The sequence below is a fragment of the Hyperolius riggenbachi genome, chromosome 5 (assembly GCF_040937935.1).
Source record: "Hyperolius riggenbachi isolate aHypRig1 chromosome 5, aHypRig1.pri, whole genome shotgun sequence".
In the NCBI taxonomy this organism is placed as follows: Eukaryota; Metazoa; Chordata; class Amphibia; order Anura; family Hyperoliidae; genus Hyperolius; species Hyperolius riggenbachi.
In genome coordinates, this window is record NC_090650.1 from 440,919,372 (window position 1) to 440,940,786 (window position 21,415).

The following is a 21,415-nucleotide window of genomic DNA, read 5'->3' on the forward strand; positions in this document are numbered from 1 at the left end:
CTGCCCGATGGTGTGCATGTCGTATTTGTACCGTTATTATCGATAATCCCCAATACTCACTGCCCGATGGTGTGCATGTCGTATTTGTACCGTTATTATTGATAACCCCCAATACTCACTGCCCGATGGTGTGCATGTCGTATTTGTACCGTTATTATCGATAATCCCCAATACTCACTGCCCGATGGTGTGCATGTCGTATTTGTACCGTTATTATTGATAACCCCCGATACTCACTGCCCGATGGTGCGCATGTCGTATTTGTACCGTTATTATTGATAATCCCCGATACTCACTGCCCGATGGTGTGCATGTCGTATTTGTACCGTTATTATTGATAATCCCCAATACTCACTGCCCGATGGTGTGCATGTCGTATTTGTACCGTTATTATTGATAATCCCCGATACTCACTGCCCGATGGTGTGCATGTCGTATTTGTACCATTATTATTGATAATCCCCGATACTCACTGCCCGATGGTGTGCATGTCGTATTTGTACCGTTATTATTGATAATCCCCGATACTCACTGCCCGATGGTGTGCATGTCGTATTTGTACCATTATTATTGATAATCCCCAATACTCACTGCCCGATGGTGTGCATGTCGTATTTGTACTGTTATTATTGATAATCCCCAATACTCACTGCCCGATGGTGTGCATGTCGTATTTGTACCGTTATTATTGATAATCCCCGATACTCACTGCCCGATGGTGTGCATGTCGTATTTGTACCGTTATTATTGATAATCCCCAATACTCACTGCCCGATGGTGTGCATGTCGTATTTGTACCATTATTATTGATAATCCCCAATACTCACTGCCCGATGGTGTGCATGTCGTATTTGTACCGTTATTATTGATAATCCCCGATACTCACTGCCCGATGGTGTACATGTCGTATTTGTACCATTATTATTGATAATCCCCGATACTCACTGCCCGATGGTGTGCATGTCGTATTTGTACCGTTATTATTGATAATCCCCGATACTCACTGCCCGATGGTGTGCATGTCGTATTTGTACCGTTATTATTGATAATCCCCAATACTCACTGCCCGATGGTGCGCATGTCGTATTTGTACCGTTATTATTGATAATCCCCGATACTCACTGCCCGATGGTGTGCATGTCGTATTTGTACCGTTATTATTGATAATCCCCGATACTCACTGCCCGATGGTGTGCATGTCGTATTTGTACCGTTATTATTGATAATCCCCGATACTCACTGCCCGATGGTGTGCATGTCGTATTTGTACCGTTATTATTGATAATCCCCAATACTCACTGTCCGATGGTGTGCATGTCGTATTTGTACCGTTATTATTGATAATCCCCAATACTCACTGTCCGATGGTGTGCATGTCGTATTTGTACCGTTATTATTGATAATCCCCAATACTCACTGCCCGATGGTGTGCATGTCGTATTTGTACCGTTATTATTGATAATCCCCAATACTCACTGCCCGATGGTGTGCATGTCGTATTTGTACCGTTATTATTGATAATCCCTGATACTCACTGCCCGATGGTGTGCATGTCGTATTTGTACCGTTATTATTGATAATCCCCGATACTCACTGCCCGATGGTGTGCATGTCGTATTTGTACCGTTATTATTGATAATCCCCAATACTCACTGCCCGATGGTGTGCATGTCGTATTTGTACCGTTATTATTGATAATCCCCAATACTCACTGCCCGATGGTGTGCATGTCGTATTTGTACCGTTATTATTGATAATCCCCAATACTCACTGCCCGATGGTGTGCATGTCGTATTTGTACCGTTATTATTGATAATCCCCGATACTCACTGCCCGATGGTGTGCATGTCGTATTTGTACCGTTATTATTGATAATCCCCGATACTCACTGCCCGATGGTGTGCATGTCGTATTTGTACTGGCGGAAGCTGTTGATGCCGCGCAGGGTGATGGCTTCGATGTGATATCGGAGAAAGAGGCCGTGGTCCCCCTGCGGGCGTCCGGACCCCTGCTTCAGAACCATCAGCATCATCGTCTGCAGGTTGTGGATGTAACCCGGGAATGTGTCAAAGTCATTCCGCTGCAGCTGCGCAACAAAGCCACGAAAACACATCACTCAGGAGGGACGTTATAACAACGTTTATATTATTATTGAATTATAGCACTGAAATATTCCATGGATTCAAGAAATCTGATCGAATTTTCCAAGTTGATCAGGAGTGGCAGATGTTTCTGATCAATTTTTTGAAAACTGAATGGTGTAGGGTAGATTGTCATTTTCTACATGTATAGACCCAAGCGAGTTTGCAATCATTTTTTTTTTCATAACTGGGGAAAAATTTAACAAGTGTGTGGTACTTTGGTCAGGTTTTTAAAACATTTCAATCAGTCAGAAAAATTGATTGAGATTGTTGAGTGATAAGAAATGTAAAAAAATTGTATGGTAAAAACAGTCAATCCCATATTTTGCTTATTTCATAATTTGGGACAGGTAGAAGATGAGAAACGTCTTTCAATTGCCAAATGGGAACACCTTTTCTTGCTAGAATCGAAGAAGGCAGTGATAAAAAAAATGGCTAGACTCCTCTTCACTTACCGCACAAGATGTCCTAGAATTTCTCAAACATCTTCTTCATATGGAGAGACTCCACATAGAGACTTAAAACCAACACAGTCCAAAAATTCTTTAACACATTGAAAAATGCCATACAAGAGAACAAATTGTTCAAATTATGAAACCATTTGAACACACTGTGTGGTACCTGAAGGCTAAAATTGGGGGATCTCTCATATGTTTGGTAATATACAGTTGTATTCAAAATTATTCAATCCCCACTGAAATTGAGTGATTTGGCCAGTTTGACATGGATTTTGATCATTTCAGTCATCTTGTTTACCATTAAATCAAAGAGGCAATTGTAAGTCAGACAAATATAACATAACATTTATAATGAAATAACCACAAATGTCTTTTCTGTGCTCACATCATTATCAGTTTTATTCAACCCCCAAGTGACATCCACTCTTAGTACTTAGTACAACATCCTTTTCCAGTTATAACAGCTTTTAAATGTGAAGCATAGCTTGACACAAGCGTCTTGCAGCGATCTGCGGGTATCTTAGCCCATTCTTCATGAGCAAAAGCCTCCAGTTCAGTCACATTCTTAGGCTTGTGCGCTGCAACTGCTTTCTTTAAGTCCTACCAGAGGTTCTCAATCGGATTTAAGTCTGGTGACTGCGATGGTCACTCCAAAATGTTCCAGCCTTTAATGAGAACTGGTTTGTACTTGGTTATAATTGTTTGATTTATGGAAATGATATGCTATGATGATGGACTTCACCTGTATAATATCTGTGATGAAACTCTCTGGAGACGGGACTGTCTCTGAGGGGATGACTTAGGCTGTAAATGGTCCCATACAATATACAGGTGACACTCGGGCCAGCGGCCATACTTATATAGGTAATTTCATAATTCCCCCTGGCACTTTGCCTTGGTCGCTAGTTTATTGATTTTGTCTGTAGAAGGAATAACTGTCTGAATGCAATGAGAATCGTTATGTAATCCCTGACTTTGTATTGTAAGTATTTATTCACACTTGCTGCATTAATAAAAATATGTTATAATAAAAAAAAAATGTGTGGCCACCTTGAGAGCTGAAGCACAAGCTCAGAGATGGGGAGATCCAGGCCTGAAGGAAGTAGGGATGGTACAGAAGAGCTTCCCTGGAGGGGGTGATGACCATGCAGAGGTCTGGACCTCCAGTGTTCTCCCCAGGCTCATTTAACCTGATGCTCCACCCGGCTAATTTTGGTGAGCAGCCGGCTGTCAACAGCTCACCTCCTCCTCCTATGCTGTAAGCAAAACTGCGTTGTTCCTGCATTCCCCTGGTTGCGCCCCACCCAGCTATTTTTTCATGCCACCCAGCTGGAACAAAATTTCTGGGGAGAACACTGACCTAGCAAAGATACATAAGTGTTGCAATTGGTGGAGGTGGTGAGGACGTGGAGGACCAGATGTTATAAAGTGAAATCTAAGAGTCAGATTTGGAAAAGAAAGTGAAGATCTATGAGGTCAGATGAGAAGGAGGCCTTACCTTTCCCTGGACCGTACACAGCAGCTGGTTCTTCTGGCAGAAGGCAGAGAACAGGTTCACCATGTCCAGGTTCGGTAGTTGTCCATTGAGTCCTTCAACCACCACGTCAAAGCTGGTGATGACATCACTGCTGATCTCCAGAGCTATGGCTGCCTGGATGGCTCCAGCGCGTCCCATCATCACTGAGGACTTTATCTCTGAAGGAAGCAGAAGTACCAGGCGTGTCAGACAGTCAGATTGTAGAGGGCAGCAAAGAACAAGCTGCCTCTCCAATCTTTGCATTACCCGCATATAATTCTCCTGTCATTACAATGCACTCCAATACAGGCTTCTATTCTAGTGACTCCATTATAGGGTCCCCCACCACTCCCTTATAGATAACAGCATATGTGTGTTGTTAATAATTCAGGTTGGAGTGAGCACATTGTGTCTCCCACAATGCACCACTGCTGAATATGCAAATTATCCCTTGTTGCTAGCCACACCTCTAGAACCGCTGGAATGCAATGATGTGTCGGCTCTGTACAATTAACTAACTAACTGACACATCATTGCATTCCAGCGGTTCTGGAGGTGTGGCTAGCTTACAGGGACAACGGATGATTTGCATATTCAGCAGTGATGCATCATGGGAGACATCATAAGCTCACTCCAACCTGAATTATTGCAAATTCCTTCTATTTTTAAGAAGGCAAACCTTTGTTTTTCTTACTCACTGTGCGTTGTGCGTCTTACCGGTTCATTACCGCAGCATGATGGTCGCGTGACATAACCAGCCTGGCAGTGATTACCGAGTAGGACATGGGTGGGCAAGACGCAGGATGGACCACAAAGAGGAGAAGAAAGATGTGTGATCTGACCAGGATCACCTGGCTATATACTGGCTGCCCGATTGTCTATTGACTAATTAAAATGCCATAGCATTTGCTGAAAGCATCTGCCTGCCAGAATATGCAGGGTAAAAACAAGGAACACCAAGAGCCCCAATAGTGTAATATGTACTGGTAAATGGTTACTAGATAGAGTAAATATTAATACTCACAAACCAGGGTTACCATTAGGCAACCACTGTAAAGGCAGGTGGGGAGATTTTCCTGACCCCACTCAGGAATAAGAAGTCGCTCTCTGTAGATGAGAAAAAGGGGGTTCAGCCCTCCACCCAGGGTGGACTCAATATTATGCAGGAGAACAGAGGCGCCAAAAGGATAAAAGGAAGCTAAATGAGCTTAAAAAACAAATTCTTGGTAAATAGAGGCGGCAGTGGTGGACTTACCTCCTCCAAGTAGACACACAACGACTGTAGCAAAGATAGTCAATATATTTTATTTATCAACTCCAAATATGCAACGCGTTTCGCAGGTTTGATCCCGCTTCATCAGGCAATAACAACGGAGCAATAGCATATGTGGTCAGTAGAAGAGCCAGGCACAGAGGTCTTTACTACAGTCGTTGTGTGTCTACTTGAAGGATGTAAGTCCTCTATTTACCAAGAATTCGGTTTTTAAGCTCATTTAGCTTCCTTTTATCCTTTTGGCGCCTCTGTTCTCCTGCATAAGAATATGCAGGGTGTAAAACTAACTCACTGTATTCCCTGCAGGAGTTGGCCCATGGAAAATCCAGTGCATCCTAACAAAGGCGCCACATATAGGCCTCCTTGTGCCCCCAAGAAATGGGGAGCAGCACCAATACCCCCAAAGCATTTGCACTGCTCAGGAGAGCCACATCCACACTTACATGCAAAGATGTCGTTTCACTTTAATCCCTAATAGCACTGCTGCTAATTCCTGAAAAGTTTCTCGAATTGTTCATGTAAAAGCTTCTCGTCAGCACTTCCTGTGATCTGTAGCTGTAACACAGAGACTGACTGATATACGTCAGCGAGATTATTCATTATTGTCCTCCACAGGCTGATCATGTGATCTGATACAGATAATACAACTGCAATAGCACTCCTTCCATACAGACAGACAGAGCAATCACTGTCAGCAGACAGATAATAACACACCATGTCCTCCACAAAAAGCCGTAAATCTGATTGCAAAATCCAGTTATGCCTCCTCACCGGGGTGTCCTGTTATAGCATCGTACGTATCGGTAACCAGAGAGTGATAGCAAATCTGATACAGATGTAAACATTTTTGCCTCCAGTGGAAATTTCTCACATTAAATGTTTGGTTAACTGTCCGCAAATAGTGTTGTGTTCCTATATGTGGCCTGTAGATGTAGATGCTCTACATGCATTACTGCTTAAAGTGGATCCGAGATGAACTTTTACTCATTGCATAATTGTGTCCCTTTCTTATAGTTTATAGAGCATTCCTCAAGCCAAATACTTTTTTTTTTGTTTAAATACTCTAATTCCCTATAAACTAAACAAGCCTCGCCCACAGCTCCAGTGCCTTGGCACTGTAGCAAGGGCTTATGGGAGTTCAGTCTGGGCAGGAGGAGGTTACTAGCCAGAGATTTCAGAGGCAGAGGGGAGGAGGAGGAGAGGGGACTGAATTTACACACAGGCAAGCTGATAGCATCTCCAGCTCTCAGCCTGTGACAATGTGACAAACAGAACATGGCTGCCCTCATTGTATCACAGCAATAAATAATCATAAACTGTTGAAGCTGTTTGCAGCTAGATTTGCTGTGTAAACTATCTAAACTTTAGATAAGATATATAGACAAGTTACTTGTTATAGTTTTTCCTCTCGGATCCGCTTTAAAGAGACTCTGTAACAATTTTTTCAGCCTTAGTTCTTCTATCCTATGAGTTCCTATGCCTGTTCTAATGTGCTGGGGCTTACTGCAGCTCTTCCCAATTACACTGTCTCTGTAATAAATCAATGTATCTTTCCTCTGTCCTGTTTGTCGGGCTAAGGCTTTGCTTGTGTGGAATGTGCAGGGCTGCTTGTGATTGGTAGAAGCGATACACACCCTCTGCAGGCCCCCTGCATACTCACACACTATGCTTAGCTGAGCCTATTAGAAGCTGGTTAGTTTGTTTGTAAACACTGCCTAAAACTGTTAATTACAAGCCAGGATTACAGCAGAGAGTGGCAGAAACAGCACAGAGGGGCACAGGAGAAAATAAGGAATAGAATGGTATGCTTTTTAGTGTAAGAATATTAGAGTACAGATTCTCTTTAAAGAGAAACTCCAACCTAGAATTGAACTTTATCCCAATCAGTAGCTGATACCCCCTTTTACATGAGAAATATAATGATTTTCACAAACAGACCATCAGGGGGCGCTGTATGACTGATTTTGTGCTGAAACCCCTCCCACAAGAAGCTCTGTGTACTGCGGTACTCTGGGCAAACTGCCACAATGTAACAAGGTTCACAGACAGGAATTAGCTGTTTACAGCTGTCTGCAAGGCCAGAACAGCTAGAAACAGCTATATAACCTGCCCACAGTAACAATGTCACCATGTGATAAATGTCAGAATGTGAATCTGGGAGAGGAAAGATTTTACAATGAGCAAACACTGACTAAATCATTTATACATAATTATGGTAAAAAATTAAGCACTTTTTTTACTACATTATTTTCACTGGAGTTCCTCTTTAAGATTATCTAGGCTGTTGTGGGTCGTTGGTTCCTGTTCTGCCTGGCTGGAGAGACATAGAAAAGACACTGTTAAAGTATAAAGTGGGTGCTACCTGTAAATAAACCTAGTTTCAGTTATTCTTCCTCTGTGACAACTGAATAGAAAATATGGGGCTCCGGGCCAAAAACTCCCGATACGTACGGACCCTGGCCCTGGAAGTCCGGCTGTTGTACTGGCCAGCTGATTGCAACAATGGAAAGAAAGGCACTGCAAGCGTGGCTAGCCAAGAAAAAAAAATCGGGCTATTTCCACGCTGCAGCTTTAGACTCTGAAGGTAAAGCGGCTGTCCGCCTTTGAGTGCAGGAGGCTCCTCAGTGAAATCTGCCTGCCAGGGTCCATGGGTATCTGTAAAAATTTGTTATTGGTTGTATTCAGTAGTCGAACAGTGAATCCAGAGCAGGAGATTTGGGCGCAGCCGGCGCCACCATAGGCCGTAATAGGAATTACTTCTACAGCGGAGCACAGGGAGTAACTTCAGCGTCGTCAGAAGCTGGAGCTGAAGTTACTTTTAAAAAACAATAATTCGGCCTCCAGCAGTAACTGGAAGCCGAATTACATTATTCCCCACCATCCATGGCTGCCTGGAGGGGGAATAGTATTTAACACCGTCGGGAACTTGTGCAGAAGCAGGATCAGCCATATACCGGCTGTGTCCTGCACCCAAGTCTCCCGCGCCGATACCTCTCGTACGCTCAGGAGTCGAGGCAGAATAACTGAAACTAGGTTTATTTATAGGACTCACCAGCTCTCTACATAAGCAGTGGCTTTTCTCTGTCTCTCCAGCCAGGCAGAACAGAACCAACAATGTAAAGAGTAACCAAGCCGGAGCTCGGCTACAAAATGAGATACTTGCCTAAAGAGAGGGAAGCCCTAGGATCCGATCGAGACTTCCCCCCTGCTCTATTGTCCCCATCGCTGAGCGCTCCACCCCCCCCCCCCCCCCGTATATTATCGACAAAGCACTGTCACTAATCATATCGGGGTCACGCAGCTCCTCTTCCAATAGTGGGGGCTCGCAATAGCCGACCCAGCCGGCCCACGATGTGAAGAGGGCCGCGCTCTGCAACAGGGGGGCTTTACAGCAGAGAGGGAAGCCTCAATAGGATCCTGATGCTTCCCTCTATTAAAGTGAACCAGAGACGAAGCGCCCTCATGTATTTTACCATATATATATCAGTGGGAACATTAGAGAAACACCTACCCTGCTCTGTGTTTCATCCTTCACTGCACAGATTGCTTGTTATCAGCCCTGATAAAATCTCCGACTGAGCATTCAGTCTGGCTTTGCTATAATGACTCAGCTATAATGATTCCTGAGCAGAGCCAGCAGGGGGCAGGCTTGGACTTGAAAAGACATGAGAGAACACAGACTGAGCTATAAATATTCCTGAGCAAAGCCAGACTGAATGCTCAGTCGGGGATTTTATCAGGGCTTATGAGAAGCAAGCTGTGCAGTGCAGAATGAAACAGAAAGCAAGGTAGGTGTTTTCTCTAACGTTCCCACTGATATAGATGGTAAAATACATGAGGGTGCTTCCTCTCTGGTTCCCTTTAAGGTATCTATCTGGTTTTGAACCCAAGCTTCGGATGGGGATCACTTTAAAGCGGACCAAAACCAAACATTTTTTTAATTCAAAATATTTAGTTGCAGCACTCTGACACATACAAAGATAAATAAACACTCCTTCAAGCCTATGGGTTTCCACCCATCCCCCACATCCCACTGACTACTACAGATTATGCACCACCTAGAGTGGCACCCAAGAGAGCAGCACCATCTGATGACAACTACACAGACTTGCACAGTATTGTCAAGATCGCTCCCTCTGTCCAACACAGGGGTTTAGGCTCCTTTCCTCTTCACTCCTTCAAGCCTATGAGCATTTCAGTGCATGCTTTTCACCCTTTTCATAACTAGGGTTATACAGGTGGCAGCCATTACTTCTGAGCTTAGTAGGAGGTGTTAGATCATGGGTGTGTTTGTCATCAGCTACCCTCCCTCACAGGGGCGTCGTCTATGTGAAATCTCACACAAGGTGACATCACCTCCCCTGTGACATCATCAGTAGCAGCCTGTGTTTTGTTTTCTCCTCCACCAGTCTGCCGGATTCTGTCCCGGCAATATGAAAGGAAGGGAGGGATTCCTCCAATAAATGTAAAATATTTTATATTTGTCATCATGCAGCTGAAAATAGGCTGCTATTTATTATTATAATTTAGAAAACAGATTTTATTTCTGAAATCTTGTATTATTAATTTGGGTCCACTTTAACTGTCTAGATAATCTTACGCAGTAACGCAAAGAGTAACAGTGACATCTACAGGCCAGATATATGAACACCACACTAATTATTTGCAGACAGTTAATCATTTAATATGAAACATTTCCACTGGAGGCAAAGATTTTTATATCTGTATCAGATGTGCCATTACTCCCTGTGGCGGACACGTACTAACATGTTGTGACGGTATAACAGGACGCCCGTGTGAGGCATAACTGGAGATTGCATTAGATGTGCTGCTTTATTGCAAAGGACACGTTGTGTTATCTGTCTGCTGACAGTGATTGCGCTGTCTGTATGGAGGGAATCCTATGTGAGATTTATTGTCTGTATCAGATCACATTATCAACCTCTGTGGAGGACAATAATTGCCATCCCGCTGACGTATAATCAGTCAGTCTGTGGCTGTTACAGCTACAAATCGCAAGAAGTGCTGACAAGAAGCTTTTACATGAACAATTCGAGAGACTTTAGAGGAATTGGCAGTAGTGCTGTTAGGGATTAAAGGGGAACTCCATCTAACTCCATAAGTGGGGATGTGGTGTTTGAATAGGATTTGGATACACTCTGCTGCTCTTTTAATTTGTTTTATGTGTTGTGAAAACAACATTTTATAAGTACTGCGCTAAAACAAAGTCTTCAATAAATGATTTGGGCCTGGTTTACACTGGCAGCTAAATTGGTCCATTTTCGAAGATGGAACAGATCCTAATGGATGCAAATTCCGGAGCGGCGGACGCATTGCATGCTAACAGAACCGATCAAAAACTGATGCCAAATCAAAGCTGATCTATTATGCGGATATATTTTTCATACTTCCAGTGTAAACCGATCCTTAAAGAGACGATTAATAATAAAAGTTTTATATATCTCTGTGTAGAAGGCAAAAAGTCATGTGTGGCACTCCTCAAAGAATCAAAGATACTTGCAGCATACAAATCGGCTGCTGGAAAGATACGTAGAGGGCGCACTACTCTTGTGCAGACTGGCTGCGACTGGCTGAAGTTATGCGACCTGGTACCGGAGCTAGAGAAGACGGAGGACGGCGGCGTGGGAGCGGTCTGTGCGTATGGGGCTGGAGGAAACCCCAGGTATGTATAACATTTATATTATTAATGATCTCTGGTTTGCTTTAAAGAGGAACTCCAGTGAAAATTAACGTAATGAAAAAAAGTGCTTGATTTTTACAATAATTATGTATAAATGATTTAGTCAGTGTTTGCCCATTGTAAAATCTTTCCTCTCCCTGATTTACATTCTGACATTTATCACAAGGTGACATTTTTATTGCTGGCAGGCAATGTCAGTGGAAGGAGATGCTGCTTGTTTTTTTTTTTGGCAGGTGTAAACAGCTGTTATTTCCCACAATGCAGCAAGGCTCCTACAGTGTGATGTCAGTACCATGGTCCTGACATCACACTGTGGGAGGGGTTTCCCCACAATATCAGCCATACAGATCCCCCTGATAATCCGTTTGTGAAAAGGAATAACTCTCTCATGGGAAAGGGGGTATCAGCTGACAGCTACTGATTGTGATAAAGTTCAATCCTTGGTTACGGTTTCTCTTTAAGATGTTTCATTAAAGAGGAGCTGTAGAGTGTTGTACCGTGTTAGCCATCGGTAAAAGCAAGGAGTTTTGAATCAGGATGATACCATTTATTGGCTAACTTAGAGATGAATAAACAGTGAGCTTTCGGCTTATAAAAAGCCTGTCGGATTTGGTTCCTGACAAACACTGAAAAACACAGCTTATATACACTGACATACAGAGGAGAAACATTCTTTAGCAAACATAAATGTAATTAGATGCCTTAACTGTTACTGAGGAGGCTTTCCCAGGCATCCTGGATAAATTGATAAGATCAACAGTTCCCTCAACATAACATGGAAAACAAAAGTTTGCTTTCTCAAAACAGAAAGCATCTGCAACAATCTGTAACCCAGGATTGAACTTCATCCCAATCAGTAGCTGATAACCCCTTTTCCATGAGAAATCCATTCCTTTTCTCGAATGGATCATCAGGGGGCTCTGTATGGCTGATATTGTGGTGAAACCCCTCCCACAGTGTGATGTCAGGACCATGGTCCTGACAGTTTCCTGTCTGTGAACCACGTTGCATTGTGGGAAATAACAGCTGTTCCAACTGCCAAGCAACCAGTATCTCCCTCTGTGCATATATAGAGAGCAATAACCTTTTAGCCTATCACATTGTTAGTGGGTGTGATTATTGACAATGGCAGTTGGTGCTTTTATTTTCTTCTTTTTTTTGTCTTGCAGTAAAGATGATGCCCCACAGGCTCATTATGGATCAAACAACATGAATGAAGTATACAGCGCGTGTCGATCATTTCACTGCTTAGCGTTATGTCACAGAGAACGCCTCTCCTGCGTCCGAGCCGCGGGCTAAGCTGCAATGGACGCTTTACAACCATTATAACACTATGGCATCTATACACTAAGACAAGTCCAGTAAAAATGTCATGTTATGTCATTTACCTCATGCCGTATTTAATGTATTTTATTATTATTACTATTTATTGTATTTTAGACTTTTTATTTTTTTAATCACTAAATTCACTTAGCTTTTCACACATGCGGTAATAACTGCATGACAGTAATACTCAGAAATTAGGCAAATATTTTTCTTTTATTGTATAACCTCCTGAGCGGACTGCCTGACGCTGTGTCGGACATGCCGCTTCAGGGGTTTTGCTGGCCTCAGGTGTCCTCCAGAATAAATCTAATAGCTTTAGTGGCTTTATTGTAAGTTAGCTAGCACTAGGCTAGCTTGTTTAGGTCGCTGGCACCCCATTATATACATTACCCAGCCTGGCTCCAGCGATCGGCGCAGTCTATTGCACAGCTCCGGTCTCTCTATGGGGAGGATCGCACATGACGTCATTCGCAAACCAGAGAGAGACCGAAGCTGTGCAGGGAGGCTGCGCTGATCGCTGGATCCAGGGGGGGTAATGTATATAACGGCTCTATCTGGGGGATCGGGGGGTGCCGGCAACCTAAACAAGCTAGCTTAGTGCTAGCTAACGTACAATAAAGCCACTAAAGCTATTAGATTTAGACTGGGGGCGCAGGGATTAAAGAGTCTGAAGCATAAAAAAAACCCCTCCTTTTACCATCTAGCCCTCTTCAGCAGTATGAGCAAAGATGAATCGCCGCATCCGCCCGGCTGAACAATGTATTTAACTAACCCCCCCCCCCCCCCCCCAATACCCCCCGCCGGAGTCCCGGGGCAAAATCCTCCGGTACTTCCTGGAAGAGGCAGAGCTGTGTGCAGTCGCTCTGCCGCTGCTCCAGTCAATCCCCGCCAATCTCCGCCCATCTCAGTCTTCATTCACTGAGAGAGGCGGGGAGAGGCGGAGATCCGCGGAGATTAACTCCAGGAGAGGCAGAGCTACTGCGCTAAGGAATTTTGCCCCAGGGATTTGGGGGTATAAACCCCTCATTCTGCCACTGTAATGCTGCGTTTCAGCACTGCTCATATTGCTTAACATAAATAGCAGATAAAAAGAAGTATTTTAATCGGCTTCAGGCTCTCTTTAACTACCTAAAGACCGCCCCAAGCCAATGGGCGTGGCCGCGGCGGCAGCCCCAGGACGTTATGTCCTGGGGCCGGCTACTGCAGGAGATCGCGCACAGGCTGCGCACACATCTCCTGCTTGAGGGGCGGAGCCCCGCCTTCAGTCTCCAAGTGGCGATCGCCATCTTTTCAGTTAGAACAGCTCTGCGATCTGCAAGCTGTGACCCACGGCTGCCCCCCTGGGAGACCTGATGGTGATCGGCTGTCATAGGCTGAAGCTTATGACAGCGGATCACGCTGATTGGCTGGCTGCAGAGAGGGAGGGAGGGACAACAAAAACAACAGTAAATAGGTAAATGTAATTAAAAAAAAACATTTATAGAAAATGCCAGTCAGAGGAGCCAATAGCGGGCCTCCATTCATCCCACCCTGAGCCCCTTCGGGTCCAGTACCTGTAAAGGAAGTGATCCCGGCACTCTGATTGGCTCACTAGGCTGCCTGTCATGGGGCTGGAGGAAGTCTCGGGTAAGGAATGCTGCATGTAGAGTTATAGGCATTTAAACCAAAGGGCAATAGCGCTGACAGCAGCATCAGTGCCGGAATGTTAACGCCTGGCCTGAACTATAACAGCAGTATAGCTGTAGTTACGGTATATGTAATGAGCAAATGTCCGCAGTGTGAGTACCTGTCACATTCACATCGTGGTATCCCTCCAGCCACGCCTCCATCCCGATCAGGTCATGCTCATTCACCAGGAAGATGATGTCTTTGGCCCAGTAGATCTGCCCTGCAGGTACAGAGAGGGAGGACCTGTCATGCAATCAGCAACATAATAGCGCCAATAACTTCTATTTAAAAGGGAACTGTAGTAAAAATAACTGAATGAATAAAACTGCTTATTTTTTTACAATATTACTTTATAAATTATTTAGTCAGTGTTTGCCTACTGTAGAATCTCTCCTCTCCCTGATTTACATTCTGACATTTATCACATGGTGACATTTTTACTGCTGGCAGGTGCAGCTCTGCGGAATGTTTGTTTACTGAGAGCAGAGAGGGAAGGTAAGAGTAGCAACACCCCAAACCTTCTGGCCTACAGGGGCCGCTGTTTCCAAGCAGCACCTCGAGCCACCTCTGAAGTGCCCTGCATCAGTCTATCATCCCCACAGCAGCACTGCTGCCACCAGCATTACCCTACAGCACCCCTTCCCCCCCTCCCTGCAGCACCATCACAGTCAGCCCTGGTATTGCCCTTCTCTCCCCCTATACCCCCAGAGCATTGTCAAGATCTGCACTATTCTATATCATTCTCCCCCTCCTGCAATACCCTACACTGCCCCAATGTACTTCAGCCCCCAACACCTTAAAAAGGCATGACAGTAATAATTGTACTGTTGTGTGCTGCAGATTCAGTGAGAGGAGCTCCCTCTGCTGGACATGCAATATAGCAGGACCAAGATTTACCTCGGAAGTATGATGCCAGCGATAGGAGCAGGCCCACCGCCTGGTGGTTGTTCTGGCCCTCGCTGCAGGGGACACTCAGGACTAGAGACTCGGTGCTGGCGGCGCGCGGGGCCCGCAGGATGCCGTACACATTGGTGCCCTTAACCATCTGTATAACCAGAGCAGAGAGAGATTATCAGCAAACAGGAAGCAGAAGATGAGCAAGAATATCTCCTGATGTGCTCATTACCCCCACCTGGGCAGCAGAGGCTGAGATCAGCAGCAAACAGGAAGCAGAAGTAATGAGCGAGAATATCTCCTGACGTGCTCATTACCCCCACCTGGGCAGCAGAGGCTGAGATCAGCAGCAAACAGGAAGCAGAAGTAATGAGCGAGAATATCCCCTGACGTGCTCATTACCCCCACCTGGGCAGCAGAGGCTGAGATCAGCAGCAAACAGGAAGCAGAAGATGAGCGAGAATATCTCCTGACATGCTCATTACCCCCACCTGGGCAGCAGAGGCTGAGATCAGCAGCAAACAGGAAGCAGAAGATGAGCGAGAATATCTCCTGACATGCTCATTACCCCCACCTGGGCAGCAGAGGCTGAGATCAGCAGCAAACAGGAAGCAGAAGTAATGAGCGAGAATATCCCCTGACGTGCTCATTACCCCCACCTGGGCAGCAGAGGCTGAGATCAGCAGCAAACAGGAAGCAGAAGTAATGAGCGAGAATATCCCCTGACGTGCTCATTACCCCCACCTGGGCAGCAGAGGCTGAGATCAGCAGCAAACAGGAAGCAGAAGTAATGAGCGAGAATATCCCCTGACGTGCTCATTACCCCCACCTGGGCAGCAGAGGCTGAGATCAGCAGCAAACAGGAAGCAGAAGTAATGAGCAAGAATATCCCCTGACGTGCTCATTACCCCCACCTGGGCAGCAGAGGCTGAGATCAGCAGCAAACAGGAAGCAGAAGTAATGAGCGAGAATATCCCCTGACGTGCTCATTACCCCCACCTGGGCAGCAGAGGCTGAGATCAGCAGCAAACAGGAAGCAGAAGTAATGAGCGAGAATATCCCCTGACGTGCTCATTACCCCCACCTGGGCAGCAGAGGCTGAGATCAGCAGCAAACAGGAAGCAGAAGTAATGAGCGAGAATATCCCCTGACGTGCTCATTACCCCCACCTGGGCAGCAGAGGCTGAGATCAGCAGCAAACAGGAAGCAGAAGTAATGAGCGAGAATATCCCCTGACGTGCTCATTACCCCCACCTGGGCAGCAGAGGCTGAGATCAGCAGCAAACAGGAAGCAGAAGTAATGAGCGAGAATATCTCCTGGCGTGCTCATTACCCCCACCTGGGCAGCAGAGGCTGAGATCAGCAGATCACGGCTTCCAGCAGCAGATAGATATAACCAGCAGCCCTGTCCGTAAGTCAATGATTTGCTGGCCCCAAGTTGCAGCTCCTTGTACCCAGTGGCGTAGCTAAGGAGCTATGGGCCCCGGTGCAAGTTTTGCATTGGGGCCCCCCAAGCATGCTATAGATAACAATTGATACAGCGCACCAAAACCAATCAAGGACAACCGCAGTGTCAGAGGTGCAAGAAGGGACTGGGAAACTGTGTGTTAATGATCACTGCTATTCAAATCAACTATAGAAGTGATTAGTATCAGTTAAGGACCAATAAAGAGCTAATACTGTCTGAGGGGTGGGCCTCTCTAGCCCAAGGGCCCCAATACGGTCGCTACCTGTTCACCCCCTATTCAATCAGTAGGGCCTACTGATATGCCACTGCTTGTACCTTTGAATGGTTACTCCTAATCTGGTTTATCACTCTTTTATACTGTTTTTGTATTTTTGCATTTTTATCTTTCTTTTTCAGTTTGTAAGGACCCCAGCCCCATCTTGTTACTGTAGCTAGTGGAGCTGGTGTGTGTGTGTGGCAGTTATAACAGGGGTGAAGGCGCCCAATGCATAAAAGATAGGCTAATAAGCTATTAAACTTATAAACAAAGAGGGAATCTTACCTCTCTTGAAGAATTTGGACCAATTTATTGATAAAGGGTCTTTTATTCAAGCACATAAAATTGACAACGCGTTTCGCAGGTACTTGCCCGCTTCCTCGGGTCAATGAAAAAACAGGTTTCTTAACTGCTATGGCTGTGAAGCAAGCATGAGCGCCTCTCTGTGAACCCTGTGTGTGTGGCAGGGCTGTGGAGTCAGTACAAACATCATCCGACTACAACTCCTCCTCAGGTACCCAAAACTGCTCCGACTCCTCGACTCCGTCTCCACAGCCCTAGTGTGTGATCTGCCTGATTGATGGTGTGTATGTGGGTACGTACATACTGTTATCTATTATTCATCACTTACTGAGTGGAATAAATTGATTTAAAATTAAAGTTCCTTTGTTCAATATCATTGTTTCCTGTACATATAAATAAGTGTGGTTATACTGTATATACAGTGGTTTGCAAGTATTCGGCCCCCTTGAAGTTTTCCACATTTTGTCATATTACTGCCACAAACATGAATCAATTTTATTGGAATTCCACGTGAAAGACCAACACAAAGTGGTGTACATGTGAGAAGTGGAACGAAAATCATACATGATTCCAAACATTTTTTACAAATAAATAACTACAATGTGTGAAGTGCGTAATTATTCAGCCCCCTTTGGTCTCAGTGCAGTCAGTTGCCCATAGACATTGCCTGATGAGTGCTAATGACTAAATAGAGTGCACCTGTGTGTAATCTAATGTCAGTACAAATACAGCTGCTCTGTGACGGCCTCAGAGGTCGTCTAAGAGAATATTGGGAGCAACAACACCATGAAGTCCAAAGAACACACCAGACAGGTCAGGGATAAAGTTATTGAGAAATTTAAAGCAGGCTTAGGCTACAAAAAGATTTCCAAAGCCTTGAACATCCCACGGAGCACTGTTCAAGCGATCATTCAGAAATGGAAGGAGTATGGCACAGCTGTAAACCTACCAAGACAAGGCCATCCACCTAAACTCACTGGCCGAACAAGGAGAGCGCTGATCAGAAATGCAGTCAAGAGGCCCATGGTGACTCTGGACGAGCTGCAGAGATCTACAGCTCAGGTGGGGGAATCTGTCCATAGGACAACTATTAGTCATGCACTGCACAAAGTTGGCCTTTATGGAAGAGTGGCAAGAAGAAAGCCATTGTTAACAGAAAAGCATAAGAAGTCCCGTTTGCAGTTTGCCACAAGCCATGTGGGGGACACAGCAAACGTGGAAGAAGGTGATCTGGTCAGACCAAAATGCAAAACGCTATGTGTGGCGGAAAACTAACCCTGCACATCACTCTGAACACACCATCCCCACTGTCAAATATGGTGGTGGCAGCATCATGCTCTGGGGGTGCATCTCTTCAGCAGGGACAGGGAAGCTAGTCAGAGTTGATGGGAAGATGTATGGAGCCAAATACAGGGCAATCTTGGAAGAAAATCTCTTGGAGTCTGCAAAAGACTTGAGACTGAGGCGGAGGTTCTCCTTCCAGCAGGACAACGACCCTAAACATAAAGCTAGGGCAACAATGAAATGGTTTAAAACAAAACATATCCATGTGTTAGATTGGCCCAGTCAAAGTCCAGATCTAAATCCAATCGAGAATATGTGGCAAGATCTGAAAACTGCTGTTCACAAACGCTGTCCATCTAATCTGACTGAGCTGGAGCTGTTTTGCAAAGAAGAATGGGCAAGGATTTCAGTCTCTAGATGTGCAAAGCTGGTAGACACATACCCTAAAAGACTGGTAGCTGTAATTGCAGCAAAAGGTGTTTCTACAAAGTATTGACTCAGGGGGCTGAATAATTACGCACACCCCACTTTGCAGTTATTTATTTTTTTGAATGTTTAGAATCATGTATGATTTTCGTTCCACTTCTCACGTGTACAGCACTTTGTATTGGTCTGTCACGTGGAATTCCAATATAATTGCTTCATGTTTGTGGCGAAAACCTTTGCACACCATTGTATGTGTATTTTATAAACACTTTGGGTTGGCATCCAAAAAAGTGCTCTAATTATCAGCTGTTGGCAAGGCATTTATTTACCTGAAGAAGTGGCTCCAGGCTATGAAACGCGTTGTCTGTCCTTTTCAATAAACGTTTAAGACTTATTGAACAGTTGTCATCGTTGAAGGCAAGCCAACACCTACTTCCCTTTTAACCACTTTACCCCCCGCGGTACGGATTTCTCCGTCCCTTTTTCCACCCTTATAAAACCAAGGGACGGAGAAATCCGTACCTCCCGCGCTCCCGCCGCTCGTGCGCGCTCCCGCCGCTTGTGCACGATGCCGCTCGCTTGCCCGGAGATCAATGAACGGGAAAATCCATTCCCGTTCGTTTATCTAAGCCCCTGCAATGATCTGCTGCTTCTATGAGAAACAGCGTGATCATTGTGATTTTCCCAGCCTCATAGTGCTTCCTGTAAGCATCCTTCCGGACGCTTACAGGTCGCATGAACACAAAGTCACTGTGACCATCTTGTGTCCAAATAGTAAAACTACACCCTAAAGCATTTTACATATACAAATACATTAGTTTTAACACAATAAATTAACTCATTACCTCCTACACTCCCCAATTTTTTTTTTTTAGTAATTAAAAAAAAAAAAATACAATAAAAAAAACAAACATAAATAGTTACCTTAGGGACTGAACTTTTTAAATATTTATGTCAAGAGGGTATAACACTGTTACTTTATAAACTATGGGCTTGTAATTAGGGATGGATGCAAAACTGAAAAAAATGCACCTTTATTTCCAAATAAAATATTGGCGCCAAACATTGTGATAGGGACATAATTTAAATGGATTTATAACCGGGACAAATGGGAAAATACATTTCATGGGTTTTAATTACAGTAGCATGTATTATTTAAAAACTATAATGGCCGAAAACTGAAAAATAATGCATTTTTCCCACATTTTTTCCTATTTTCCCATTAAAACACATTTAGAATAAAATAATTCTTGGCATAATGTCCCACCTAAAGAAAGCCTAATTGGTGGCGGAAAAAACAAGATATAGTTCATTTAATTGCGATAAGTAATAATAAAGTTATAGACGAATGAATGGAAGGAGCGCTGAAAGGTGAAAATTGCTCTGGTGCTCAAGGGGTAAAACCCCTCAGTGGTGAAGTGGTTAAGCCGTTTTTTATTATTTTATACTTCATGGGCACCTCCAGTCACCTGTGTTTCCACTGCAGTTTGGGGGGGGGGGGAGGGGTTAGAAATGTTGGATTTATTTATTCATTTTACTATATCAGATTGGGTTCCCGATTTCCCTGTGTTTCGCCCTTTTTTCTTCACCTAAAATTGGTATTAATAATGGAGTCTCAATAGCGAAGGATACCGGAGTCCGGGTCTTTTAGTGGCGTTTGTAACCTCGGGAGCCTCTGAACAGGAAGTGAAGGAACGGAATTTCCTTTCTGCTATATGGACAGATTCAGTCAGCAGGTCTGACCACGGAAATCAGTGGGATTATTAGATTTACTGAAAAGCAGCTTCTCTAACTTGTCCAACCGACACTCTCTCCCAAGCATTCTCAGTAAAACGGGATCTGCAGCCCCCCCACCACACACACACACACACAAGATGACATGTTTCTATGGACAGATTTCCACCCTGAGGTCAGATACCACCGGATATACGTACATATCTTTCCGTGGACTCGTCAGGAAAGGGCAGATTGCGGATGAAGCTCTGCGAGTACACCTCCAGGCCGATCCCTCTCATCGTCCTCTCCAGCCAGGCTACGGGAGACCCTCTGAGGCACAGAAAACACAACCAACACTTCAAGGCAATGCTACATAACTATAATGGAGGTGTGTTTCAAATGGTATATAATAAAGAAAATTGATACCCCCCCCAAAAAAAACCATGCAAATATGCGCCCATTGGGCCTTGTACAGGTTGGGCTAAGCCAATAAATGGGTAAGTGGATGTAAAAATATGAACACCATATTCAGCCCCAAGACATGGCTCCTGCAACGTCACTGCATGTGTTCTGCAGTGCAAGGGGCTTATAGCTCCACCCTCTGGCACCAACTCTGATCAGGTGCTGAATCCGGACAAACGCTAAACATGGCGCCACTTAAAGAGGCACTGTAGTGAAAATAATGTAATTAATAAAATTGCTTATTTTTTTTTTACTTTATAAATCATGAAGTCAGTGTTTGCCCATTGTAACATCTTTCCTCTCCCTGATTTACATTCTGAAATTTATCACAGGTACTGACATCTTTACTGCTGGCAGGTGCAGCGCTGTGAAATGTTTGTTTACTGAGAGTTCCGAAGCCAGTACAAAATATACCTGGTCTCCCAGAATGTTCGTGGGGAGAATACCACAGAGCTAAACAACCTAGGTTGTGACATCACTGGCAGGGCGGGGCAACATACTGATATACAGCAGTATATAGATA

General features: G+C 44.5%; 1 protein-coding gene across 1 annotated transcript in view; it reads right to left on the bottom strand.

Moving 5' to 3' along the window:
- GPAA1 (glycosylphosphatidylinositol anchor attachment 1) overlaps positions 1–21,415 on the bottom strand; it is a 113,697-nt gene that overhangs the window by 81,030 nt on the left and 11,252 nt on the right. Inside the window, exons 4-8 of the mRNA XM_068235002.1 lie at positions 20,649–20,760; positions 14,981–15,128; positions 14,202–14,303; positions 4,098–4,294; positions 1,890–2,086 (exon numbers count right to left, since the gene is read on the bottom strand). Of these exons, the coding sequence (XP_068091103.1) occupies positions 1,890–2,086; positions 4,098–4,294; positions 14,202–14,303; positions 14,981–15,128; positions 20,649–20,760 (756 nt within the window). The remainder of the gene's footprint in view (positions 1–1,889; positions 2,087–4,097; positions 4,295–14,201; positions 14,304–14,980; positions 15,129–20,648; positions 20,761–21,415) is intronic.